Source organism: Cydia fagiglandana, chromosome 2 (genome assembly GCF_963556715.1).
Source record: "Cydia fagiglandana chromosome 2, ilCydFagi1.1, whole genome shotgun sequence".
NCBI lineage: Eukaryota > Metazoa > Arthropoda > Insecta > Lepidoptera > Tortricidae > Cydia > Cydia fagiglandana.
Window position 1 is genome coordinate 13415189 of NC_085933.1, and position 12305 is coordinate 13427493.

Sequence of the window (12305 nt, forward strand, 5' to 3'; positions counted from 1 at the left end):
CCACACCCGGTATACTAAAGCCAACTGTTTGGTAGCACTTCTGTAGCCAAATTATTCTTTGCAGTACAAAACCGCTCATCGTTTAACCAATCATCCAATTTTAATGAAAGAGGTTATTTCAGAAATTATGCGGTCCTTGTTTAGTGTAGGTACGTCGGGAAATAACCGTGTAAAGTAAATCGCTATTTGTATGTGTTGCCGTTAAGATAGCCAGTAGGAAAATTAATACCATAACCCTACTTTGCTCCCCACTGGGTAATTTTGCTCCAGCCGTTTTTTTATGAAAACTGAATCACGATCTCATTTAAGTACAGATGTAGTGCATAATGATTTTCCATCGTATTTTCACGCAAACTTATCACGAACGTGTCTTGCTATTTCAGTCAGTCTCGGTACAGTAAGTACTGAGATTGACTGAAGTTGCATGACAAATACGAACGTTTCCGAGAAAATATGATGGAAAACAAGTATGCACTACATCTGTACTTAAAACTGTATGTACTTCGTGAACCAGAATAGCTAGTTAACGTAGTACAAAAGTATTGCTAACAATTAGACTGTTCCTTCCTAAATTGTTCTCACGAACACCTTCATCTAGATTTGTAGTAACATAAATTTGTGTGTTAACTGTTAGTGTCCGTATTAATGTGATGTATTATGTTTGTTGACAGACACGGGTACGGGCGGGCGAGCTATGGCCTGTCGACAGGCCAGACGGCATGCCAGTCATACAGTCACTAGAAGTTATGTGCGGGAAGGATCACATGGACGTACACCTCACGTTCTCACATCCTTTTGAAGGAATCGTTTCGTCAAAAGGTAAGTTGAACATACGAATATAATTATGTAAAGGTGGCCACTGACGAGCATTCCAACAGTTCAAATAGCGTGGCTGCAATCCAAAATCGGTCCGTGAATGTCAAAAACGTACAATGTTTAATATTAGGATGCCGTCCATTTGGATGAATCCATTGTAATGGCATCCATTTGGAAGGCTCGTCAGTGACCTGCTTAAGCAGTTGCAGATATATAGATCGATAGGTATGCTATCATTTCAAAATATTGTTTTATGGTTGAGGGCCTATTCAAATGGCAGGGCGACCGGTATTCTTAATAAATGTAAGCCACGTCACAGCTAACTAAAAAGTCGAATAGATTCCGTAATTTTTTTAATTGTAACACTAGGTATGGTGAGCAAATTTATGTTTCTTACTATTTTTAGGCATAAAGTTACTACTAGTTTCACTACCCACTATCATAGCTATTTCATCGGCTAATTAATTGCCCATCTACCGTACAGTCATATTTGTTTATTAAATTTTTACTGACGTAATAAAATCTCATTTGGGCTAGAAATCCCACTCTCTGCCCATCATATATACTCGTAAGTTGAAGCACCTTTCAACTACACATAGTAGTTAAGTCTCACCATACCCCACAGTATGTAGACCGCCACTAATTGTTATTTGTAATTGCCCAGTTTCACTTACAATTATGACGGATACATGCTGAATTATTAATACATGCCCCAGTTTCAGGCTTTAGTGAACAAATGTGTCAGTTACCGGGATATAGCCCTTGTAAATGATAGTTGAAAGAAGATAACACGTGTTTTACTGCTGAGTATTTACATGCTGAAATGTATATTTACAGCGCTAATAGTTTTAGTTATACTCTTGTATAATTAATAACTTATACAGCAAAGCGGATAGTTTTAAATTATTTCACGCTATTACCCCTACAATAGTGGTATGTTTAAATCATATTGAACACCTAGCTGCTGACGCTGCTAAAGTACCTATAGTAGTAAAGTAGATATAAAACATAATTAGTGCCGAAAATAAGCATCTTCAACCAATCATTTTTAAATTGTATTTTGTACACTACTGTTTTTGGGGATATGCATAGCTTAGCTTCACAACTTTGAAGAAAGCCATCAATTCAAAGTGGCTTTATGGTTGATTATGCCACCATATTTTTTTCTATGATGTAAATTCACGTCTGGCATGTATACGGCAGCCGCCGAGTTAATCCCGTGAAGCCGTTTTGTCACGCGAGTGCGAAGACTGTCGAAATCGTAACCGCTGAGTGAAATGAAACATTCCTCCATAAATATTAATGAATGAAAGTATTTTATCGAAAACGCAAGAACGTGCTTTGAAATTTCTATTAGTATCACAGAATGTTAAAGCAGAACCAGTTAGATTTATTTGTATTTGTCGGAAACGAATGATTACTTACTTATACATTGGGTTTCATTTTCATTTGACTTCTTCAATTTCACCGATTTCATCAAATTAACTAGGTATCAGTTGTAATTTAACCCAAAGATATAGTGTGAAATCAATGTTAAGTTAAATAATAATCTAAAAATATTGTTTTTTTTTGCGTTCCATACTTACGACATAAAAAACTTCAAAGTGGAGCACTTTTTTGTAATTAATCGAGATAAAGTGACAAAACTTTGTGTATTTTATCAACATAAAAAGTGTTACGAAATAAGGGGGTGCCGTGTCTTCTGGCTAGACTTGGAATTTTTTTCACCTAAACGTAATTCGCACTCCTCAACTTTATTTTGATTATTTAACGGCCTACGAGGCCTGATTGGCATTGACTCTGCTTACGAAACAGGGATATTATTTGATCTTTACTTATTTCTAGAGTTTATTAGGCACCTAAATGTAGGTATTCTAAAGTGGGTCCCGTGGAATACCTAGTGTTGAAGCTGATTGAAGGTAGCCGGAACACTAGCGGCTTAAGATGCATTATAGCGGCCAAAACGGCTACTGTGGATCTGGACCTCTTAAAGACCTTGATGTCACCAGGCGGCGTAGCACGGTTGCGTTTTTATCCCTTGTCACCATACCTGTCACGTTCTAACAAGTATGTAAGTGCGAAAGGGACGCGCATAGTGATAGTCGATAAAAATGGAACCGTGCTGCGCCCGCAGAGCCTGTAAGCTTAATTATGTAGCTATTCTACAGCCGTTCTATGTCTTTAGGTGATAAAATAAGTGCTAAAAGTGTCGCTTAATTGTTTGTTGGGTGGTGATAATAAGTGATTTTTGTTTTGCCAACAGGTCAGCACGGGGACCCTCGCTGTGTCTACGTACCACCATCGACAGGGCAAACATACTTTTCCTTTAGGATCGCATACGCAAAGTGTGGAACAAAACCAGGTGAGTCCTGAATAAATTAAATTCGTATGAGTACCGCATTAACATAACCTTGTGACTAACCTACTCCTTTAGGCGTAATTATTAATCAATCTTAAGAGGAAAGGCGACGGCCGTTTTTCCATAATTTAAAAACGTATTCCCGTTTTCCTCTTCGGATATTGTAGTTGTATACCAGTTAATAAATGATACTTAGAAAAAACCTCCCAAAGTAAAAATAAAGATTACGTTGGTGTAAGTAGGTTCATTAAATTTTAGTTACGTACTTATTTTGTTAGCGTGCTGCAACATTACGGTGCAATAAGAACGTACTTAATGTTCTTGTGCTGTGGTATACGTACATTTGACACAAATATTTCGGTAAATGTGACAAATTTTACTCACTACATTACCGTTATTATTATGTTTTTCTACTCCCGTACTTTTATTTGTCATTTAAAGAGTCGTGCACACACCTTTAAAACCCTACCTTATAGTTGTCAAGACAAGTCTATAGTCTATTCCCCAAAAAAGAATTTGTGCATACACGCAGTATCTTTTTGGCGATTTTACGATACTTCGTGTAATGACCACTTAAAAAATATTGAGTGAAATACAGTGTTGCCAACCTTATTTTAAATGTCATCTCTGACAAATAAGTGAACCATAGACATGTTTTTTTTTAAATTTCTATCAGTCATTCATTCTTTTCCCGCCCATACCCTCCATCTTTGCTAGTTCTTAAATTAAAAAGATTTGTTAAATTTTCAATTTTATTTCAAAGTAAGTGCTTGGTCCTGGCTTGGTCGTAGAAAAAGTATTGTATGCAACGTTGTTTAACTGAGTCAAAAAATACTCGTGGCGTCTTTATTAACAATTTTCGGCTTCGCCTCAAATTGTTACTCACGCCACTCGCCTTTTTTGACCTCTCTTAAACAACGGTTGCATAAAATACTATTATAAACTTTTCCGTTAACATTAACACATTGCTCGTAGTTTTCACAAATTTATTGCGGGTTTTCATTCACGTAATTAAATAATTAAATTGTAACTTTCTATTAATGTCCCTCCTAACGATCATATATAATATGAGCAATGTTTGGAATTAAAAAGTGGTTAATTATCGGCCGCTTCTTTATGACCTAAAACTAATGATAATTAATGAATATAATTTTTAATGACTTTAATACTCTTAGGCCCACTTGCACCATTCTACTAACCCGAGGTTAACGGGTTAAACCTGGAGTTACCATGATTACCAGTACAATTTGACACTAAGTTAACGGTTTAACCACTTAACCCTGGGTTATCGGGATGGTGCAAGTGAGCCTTACTTATCTAAAACCTTCATAATATTCACTTGAGTTATTTATTTAAAAAAAAACCACACAAAATGAGCATCCCACACAATCATCATCTCATTGACTAGGCTTCACTAGATGATAATAAAATAATTTATAGGCAATTCAAAATTAATTAATTTTAAGCTAGAATATTCGCAATCAGACAGACTTTATGAAAGTTTTATACCTGCACTCAATATGTATTATTATTTTATTAATAATTCCATATACACAGGTATGTGCTAACCCCCTTATCCATAAACGCGCTATAAACCTCAATTAGCTAATAATCGTTTGTCCTTATCCGTCATTTTGACTTATGTATTTGTCATCATCATCATCATCATCTCAGCCATAAGACGTCCACTGCTGAACATAGGCCTCCCCCTTGGACCTCCATTCGTACCGGTTGGAAGCCACCCGCATCCAGCGTCTTCCGGCGGCTTTAACAAGGTCGTCCGTCCATCTTGTGGGTGGACGTCCTACGCTGCGTTTGCTAGTCCGTGGTCTCCACTCGAGCACTTTTCGACCCCATCGGCCATCTTCTCTGCGCGCAATGTGGCCTGCCCATTGCCACTTCAGCTTGCTAATCCGGTGAGCTATATCGGTGACTTTAGTTCGTCTACGGATCTCCTCATTTCTGATTCGATCACGCAGAGAAACTCCGAGCATAGCCCTCTCCATAGCTCGTTGAGCGACTTTGAATTTTGAGATGAGGCCGATAGTGAAAGACCACGTTTCGGAGCCGTAAGTCATCGCTGGTAACACACATTGATTAAAGACTTTCGTCTTGAGGCACTGAGGTATGTCGGACGAAAAGACATTACGTAGTTTCCCGAACGCTGCCCAACCGAGTTGGATTCGGCGGTTGACCTCCTTCTCGAAGTTGGACCTACCTAATTGGACTACTTGTCCTAGGTAGATGTACGAGTCAACAACTTCGAGTACCGAGTTCCCAACAGAGACTGGGATGGGCACAACATTGGCATTTGACATAAGTTTCGTCTTGTCCATGTTCATTTTCAAGCCCACCCGTTGTGAAACTCGGTTGAGGTCATCGAGCATCATGCTGAGTTCCTCCATCGACTTTGCCATGACTACGATATCGTCGGCAAACCGAAGGTGAGTGATGTATTCGCCGTTGATGTTGATGCCAAGTCCTTGCCATTCCAGGAGCTTGAAGGTGTCTTCCATTACGGCAGTAAACAGTTTCGGAGAGATAACGTCTCCCTGCCTTACGCCTCTTTGCAATGGAATCGCCTTCGTGCTCTGCTCCTGTACTCGGACCGACATGGTGGCGTTACTATACAAATACTTCAACACTTCGATGTACCGATAGTCAATATGGCATCCCTGAAGAGACTCAAGCACCGCCCATGTTTCCACCGAATCAAAGGCTTTCTCATAGTCCACAAACGCTAAGCATAATGGTAAGTTATACTCTTCGGTCTTCTGTATAACTTGCCGCAGCGTATGGATGTGGTCTATGGTACTATAGCCTTTTCGAAACCCGGTTTGTTCGGGATGTATTTGTGAGAAAGCGATAAAACATAATTTAACTAAATCAGGCCCGTAAAGTTTTATGAATTAAGGGGTTAACTGTTTTGCAAGATACGGCTCTTTCCGATAAAAATGTCTCAAGACGTACATCCTTTTATTTTCTACGTTAGAACTACTGCCACATTCGAACTTCAAGATATTCACAAGAGACGACACGTACTAGATCCATTCTAGATACGTTATAGTTTAGATATCAACTAGTTCTCTTTTGCAGCGCAATTCGGGCAACCAATGTCACTTTTACTTTAGATAGAGTAAGATATCTATTAGATGTGAATTGGATCTCTAAGTCATAATAATATTCTGTGGAAATCGTTCAAGAGTATCTCCAGAATCGCGCAAATGTCAAATTTGACAGGTTATGACTTAAATATATCGTTATCGTATCTTGGTGATGTCTAAAAGATATCTAATAGATGTCTATTTCAAAATCCGAATCGGGCCCCTAGTTACGGTCCGGCACGCTACCCTGCACGGAATGGTCGGTTTTTTCACTCGTGCGCCTATGTGGAAAGTGGACACTGTCAACAGATACAGAACAGTTATAATTGCATGCCAGTGTACTGTCGATGTCGTGGGGACTTAGAATTTTTTAAAGTTTTTTGCTTTAAAGTTTAGTACAATTAATTTAATAATTTGTGCGGAAAGAGTAGAGTCACAGAATGCATTGGTTTCCTTATATTACCTATATTCCGCGACTCTTCTCTTTCTGCACATCTAATGGCGTTGAATTTTAGAATACTTAAATATAAAAATATAGGAAGTGCATTAAATTCGCATTGTTACCTAAGGATTTATTTTTTGTGAAAAGTCATTAATTATTTTTTTCATTAAAATAATTATATTTCTATAACTTGTACCTCAAATGGGTATTAATATGCCCAAATTTATACTGGGAAGTATATTTTCTTAAATTTAAAATGGATTTTCCCATTGATTATATCTACCCGCGTCAACATGATGTGACAGCGCGATAAGGCTACGGCCTGCTTAAAAACGCCACCCGCTACGGACAGCGTGCCGTGACATTACGACAGGTGACTGACTGGTCTGTTTGACCACACGCCGGCACACGGGGGACGACTGCTATGTATCGTACAAACAGTATTATGGCCACCCCACACTAGCGTCTCGCGAGCGACGGCGTCTTAGTCAACTCTATGGCTGCTGCTATCCGCAACGGTGGCGCAACTGCGCAGCGACGCCATTTACCATAGCGCTGACTAGACGCCAACGCTCAAAAGACTAGAGGTCGGTCTTAGAATGTACTAAACTCGTAAGTAGCACAGCTTTTCTTTGAAAATCATCTCTATTATTTATAAAAGACACCGAGGCAGGTGGACGCCATATTAATGGCCGCAGTTCGCGGCATAAGTGGACGTCGAGTGTGACGGGTGAGCTCTTGCTCACGCACATGCATTTACAAAAGTAACAATCGGACGTCATTGCTCACGGGCGGCTGGCGCCCGCCCACTGCGGACGGCGTCTGGTCAAGCAGACCGCAGCCTAAGGGCCCGATTCGGATTTTGAAATGAAAAAGTCATCTATTACATATCTTTTAGACATCACCAAGATACGATAACGATATGTTTAAGATCTAACCTGTCAAATTTGACATTTGCGCGAGTCAGGAGATACTCTTGAACGATTTCCACAGGATATGACTTAGAGATCCAATTCAATTGACAAAAGGATAGCAGACGCCACTGGTGATCGTAGAGCTGGCAGCTTCCTCGCACAAAGAATAAGTATTGCGATACAGCGGGGAAATGCTGCCAGCATCTACGGCACCATTCCGCAGGATAGTTTGTAATTATTTATTTTTAGATTAGTTTTATTTATTTTTAGATTTAGTTTTTAAGTTTTGTAGGTTAGTTATTTAATTATGTTTTAAGTATCATTTTTGTTTGTAGGTATTAAGTTTGTATATGTCGCAGTAAGATAGATATAGCCGTTATATAGTTATAACCCTAGGGATATAATTATATGACGTAACATAGTTATACGAAAGCGATTCATTACTATCTTACTAGGTATATAACTATAATACGGCTTTAGTTTAGTGATATAGTTATATTACTGGATTAAGTTTAGTGATATAGTTATATTACTGGATTAAGTTTAGTGAAATACTTGTAGGTAGGAGTGCAGCGGTGCGGCGGAGGTATAGTTATATCCCTAGGGATATAGTTATATGCCGTACAATACTTTTTAGCAATATTATGTAAAAGTACAGGTCGATTCACGAAAGCTGGCGCGAGATTTCTACTGAGTGACTGAGTACAGCTATTTTCATTGAAATTCTGTCAAATCTCGCGCCAGCTTTCGTGAATCGATCGCAATGCCTCATAAGCCCTTAAAAATAGCAGTATGAAAATATATATAATAGTTATCTTACTAGGAATATGATTATAATACGGCATATAACTATATCCCTAGGGATATAACTAAACCTCCGCCACACTGCCGCACTCCTAATACCTACAATTACTATCTTACTAGGAATATGATTATAATACGTAGTTACGTACTATACGGCATATAACTATATCCCTAGGGATATAACTATACCTCCGCCGCACCACTGCACTCCTACTTACAATTATTTCACTAAACTTAATCCAGTAATATAACTATATCACTAAACTAAAGCCGTATTATAGTTATATACCTAGTAAGATAGTAATGAATCACTTTCGTATAACTATGTTACGTCATATAATTATATCCCTAGGGTTATAACTATATAACGGCTATATCTATCTTACTGCGACATATCTATACATATAATAAAGCTGTAGAGGGTCGAAAGTCTGTACATGGAAGATATTTGAAAAAAAGTTGGCTGGGGATACTTAGAATCGATAACAGAACACGTTCCAACAGTTTTTAGAATTTTTGTCTGTTTGTCTGTTTATCTGTTTATCTGTTTGTCTGTTTATTTGAACGCGCATCACGTGAAAACGGCTGAACGGATTTTAATACAAACTTTACTAATCTGTCGAGAAAATCTCCGGCCAGGTTATAGGCTATAAAAATTTAACCCCTAAAAGGGGGGGTAGCCACAACACTCGCTTGATTTAAGTTTGCCCCTGAATCTTATGGCGCTACTTAGGAAGGAGGGGCAAACTTTTTTCAAATATTTGCTACCACTATTGAGTACCCTGGTAAACTAACAGATGGCGCTGAATTTAATACGTCGTGACATGCATAGCCACCGAGGAAGGATTTTGCCAAATTAACTCTAAGCAGCTCTAAGTTTAGATGAGGGGGTACGGATATCAACAAATTTAATTGAATAATTATGTTGATTTAATAATACAACAAAATTAAACGACAGTAAATCAATTACCCCTCATTGCACAGTGCCATCTTTTTCACGACTGCCCAAAAAAGAGAGAGAGAGAGAGTGTGTGTATTGTGTTTTCAGCGTTCGTGTTTGTATGTAGGTATATATTTATTTATGTGAGTTTCTTTATTCCACCTTAACTTCCGAATGCCTTAACCGATTTAGACGTACGATACATCATTAGAATCCTTACGTCATCCCGGGTGAGATGATGAGAGAACATGTGATGACATTATCAAACCAATATTGCGGACTTAATACGCCATATTACGCAACCTTTAGAAAAAATATCGTGCAAAGCATCGAGTAGGGTATCAAAATGAAGGGTTGTGAAAGCCGATTAATAATATATATCCAACATGTGGGTTCAAATTTGAGTTTAAGAAAGTACGAATTGACAAAAAATGTTAACAGAAGCTAATCTCATTAAACCAAATATTATTATTGAATAGGATACTTATTAAAATACAAAGAAGGCCTGATGTACGTGGCGCGCTGCACGCGGTTCAAAGCCAGGCGCCCTCGACTTTCTCATATTAAAGTGTCGGGCGTAGCCCGATGTACGTGACGCACTGTTCGCGTTCCCAAGCCGGGTGAATTCGACTTTCTAATAGGTACTTGAAAGTGTTGGGCGTAGCCCGATGTACGTGACACGCTGTACGCAGGCGCCCTCATAGTCAAACCTTCGGACGTAACCCGACGTACGTGGCGCGCTGTACGCGTTCCGAAGCCGGCGCCCTCATACTCAAAACGTCGGGAGTAGCCCGACGCACGTGGCGCGCTGTACGCGTTCCAAAGCCGGGCGCCTTCGACTTTCTCATACTAAAAGAATCTGGCGTAGCCCGACGTACGTGGCGCGCTGCACGCGTTCCAAAGCCAGGCGGCTTAGACATTATCATACTAAAAGAGACGTACGTGACACGCTGTATGGTTACCAAAGCCGGGCGCCTTCGGCGCCCTCATACTCAAGGAGTCGGGCGTAGACCAACGTACGTGACAAACTGAACGCGTTCCAAAGCCAGGCGCCTTCGGCGCCCTCATACTCAAAACGTCGGGAGTAGCCCGACGCACGTGGCGCGCTGTACGCGTTCCAAAGCCGGGCGCCTTTGGCGCCCTCATACTAAAAGAGTCGGACGTAGACCGATGTACGTGACACGCTGTACGCTTGCCAAAGTTGGGTGCCGAAGGCACCCTCATACTAAACGTGTCGAGCGTCATAGTAAAAGAGTCGGGCACAGCCCGATGTATGTGGCGCGCTGCACGCGGTCCAAAGCTGGGCGACTTCGACTTTCTCATACTAAAAGAATCTGGCGTAGCCCGACGTACGTGGCGCACTGCACGCGGTCCAAAGCCAGGCGACTTAGACAGTCTCATACTAAAAGAGACGTACGTGACACGCTGTATTGTTACCAAAGGCGGGCGCCTTCGGCGCTCTCATACTCAAGGAGTCGGGCGTAGACCGACGTACGTGACACACTGAACGTGTTCCAAAGCCGGGCGCCTTCGGCGCCCTCATACTCAAAACGTCGGGAGTAGCCCGACGCACGTAGCATGCTGTACGCGTTCCAAAGCCGGGCGCCTTCGGCGCCCTCATACTAAAAGAGTCGGACGTAGACCGATGTACGTGACACGCTGTACGCTTGCCAAAGTTGGATGCCGAAGGCACCCTCATACTAAAAGAGTCGAGCGTAGCCCGACGTATGTGGCGCACTGCACGCGGTCCAAAGCTAGGCGACTTCGACTTTCTCATACTAAAAGAATCTGGCGTAGCCCGACTTACGTGGCGCGCTGCACGCGGTCCAAAGCCAGGCGACTTAGACTTTCTCATACTAAAAGAGACGTACGTGACACGCTGTATTGTTACCAAAGCCAATACACGTTACGAAATTCTTATACTCAAGGAGTCGGGCGTATACCGACGTACGTGACACAATGAACGCGCTCCAAAGCCGGGCGCCTTCGGCGCCCTCATAGTCAAACCTTCGGACGTAACCCGACGTACGTGGCGCGCTTTACGGGTTCCAAAGCCGGGCGCCTTCGGCGCCCTCATACTAAAAGTGTCGGGCGTAGACCGACGTACGTGACATGCTGTACGCGTTCCAAAGCCAGGCGACTTCGACTTTCTCATACTAAAAGAGACGTACGTGACACGCTGTATGGTTACCAAAGCCGGGCGCCTTCGGCGCCCTCATACTCAAGGAGTCGGGCGTAGACCGACGTACGTGACACACTGAACGCGTTCCAAAACCGGTCGCTTTCGGCGCCCTCATCCTTAAAACGTCGGGAGTAGCCCGACGCACGTGGCGCGCTGTACGCGTTCCAAAGCCCGGCGCCTTCGGCGCCCTCATACTAAAAGAGTCGGACGTAGACCAACGTACGTGACACGCTGTACGCTTGCCAAAGTTGGGCGCCGAAGGCGCCCTCATACTAAAAGAGTCGAGCGTAGCCCGACGTATGTGGCGCACTGCACGCGGTCCAAAGCTAGGCGACTTCGACTTTCTCATACTAAAAGAGTCGGGCAATAAGATAGAATTCTTATCAGAAATTAGCATGCAGGAAATTATAATTGTTATAATTTTATAAATAAATAAATACAGCATAATGTAATTTACTATTTTTTATATATTTAGCAGCTTACTGACACAAACCGGATTCCACGCGGGCGAAGCCGCGGGCACAGCTAGTACACTAATAAACTCATCTGCATTATTCAAAAAAAAAAAATCACATCTAATAGATATCTTACTCCATCTAACGTAAAAGTGACATTGGTTGCCCGAATTGCGCTGCAAAAGAGAACTAGTTGATATCTAAACTATAACGTATCTAGAATGGATCTAGTACGTGCCGTCTCTTGTGAATATCTTGAAGTTCGAATACGGCAGTAAGATTCCAATGT

At 41.2% G+C, this 12305-nt stretch overlaps 1 protein-coding gene across 1 annotated transcript in view; it reads left to right on the forward strand.

The window, feature by feature from the left end:
• The window catches only part of LOC134676364 (cuticlin-1), an 87919-nt gene that overhangs the window by 57632 nt on the left and 17982 nt on the right, over nucleotides 1-12305 (forward strand). Inside the window, exons 4-5 of the mRNA XM_063534724.1 lie at nucleotides 672-819; nucleotides 3080-3178. Of these exons, the coding sequence (XP_063390794.1) occupies nucleotides 672-819; nucleotides 3080-3178 (247 nt within the window). The remainder of the gene's footprint in view (nucleotides 1-671; nucleotides 820-3079; nucleotides 3179-12305) is intronic.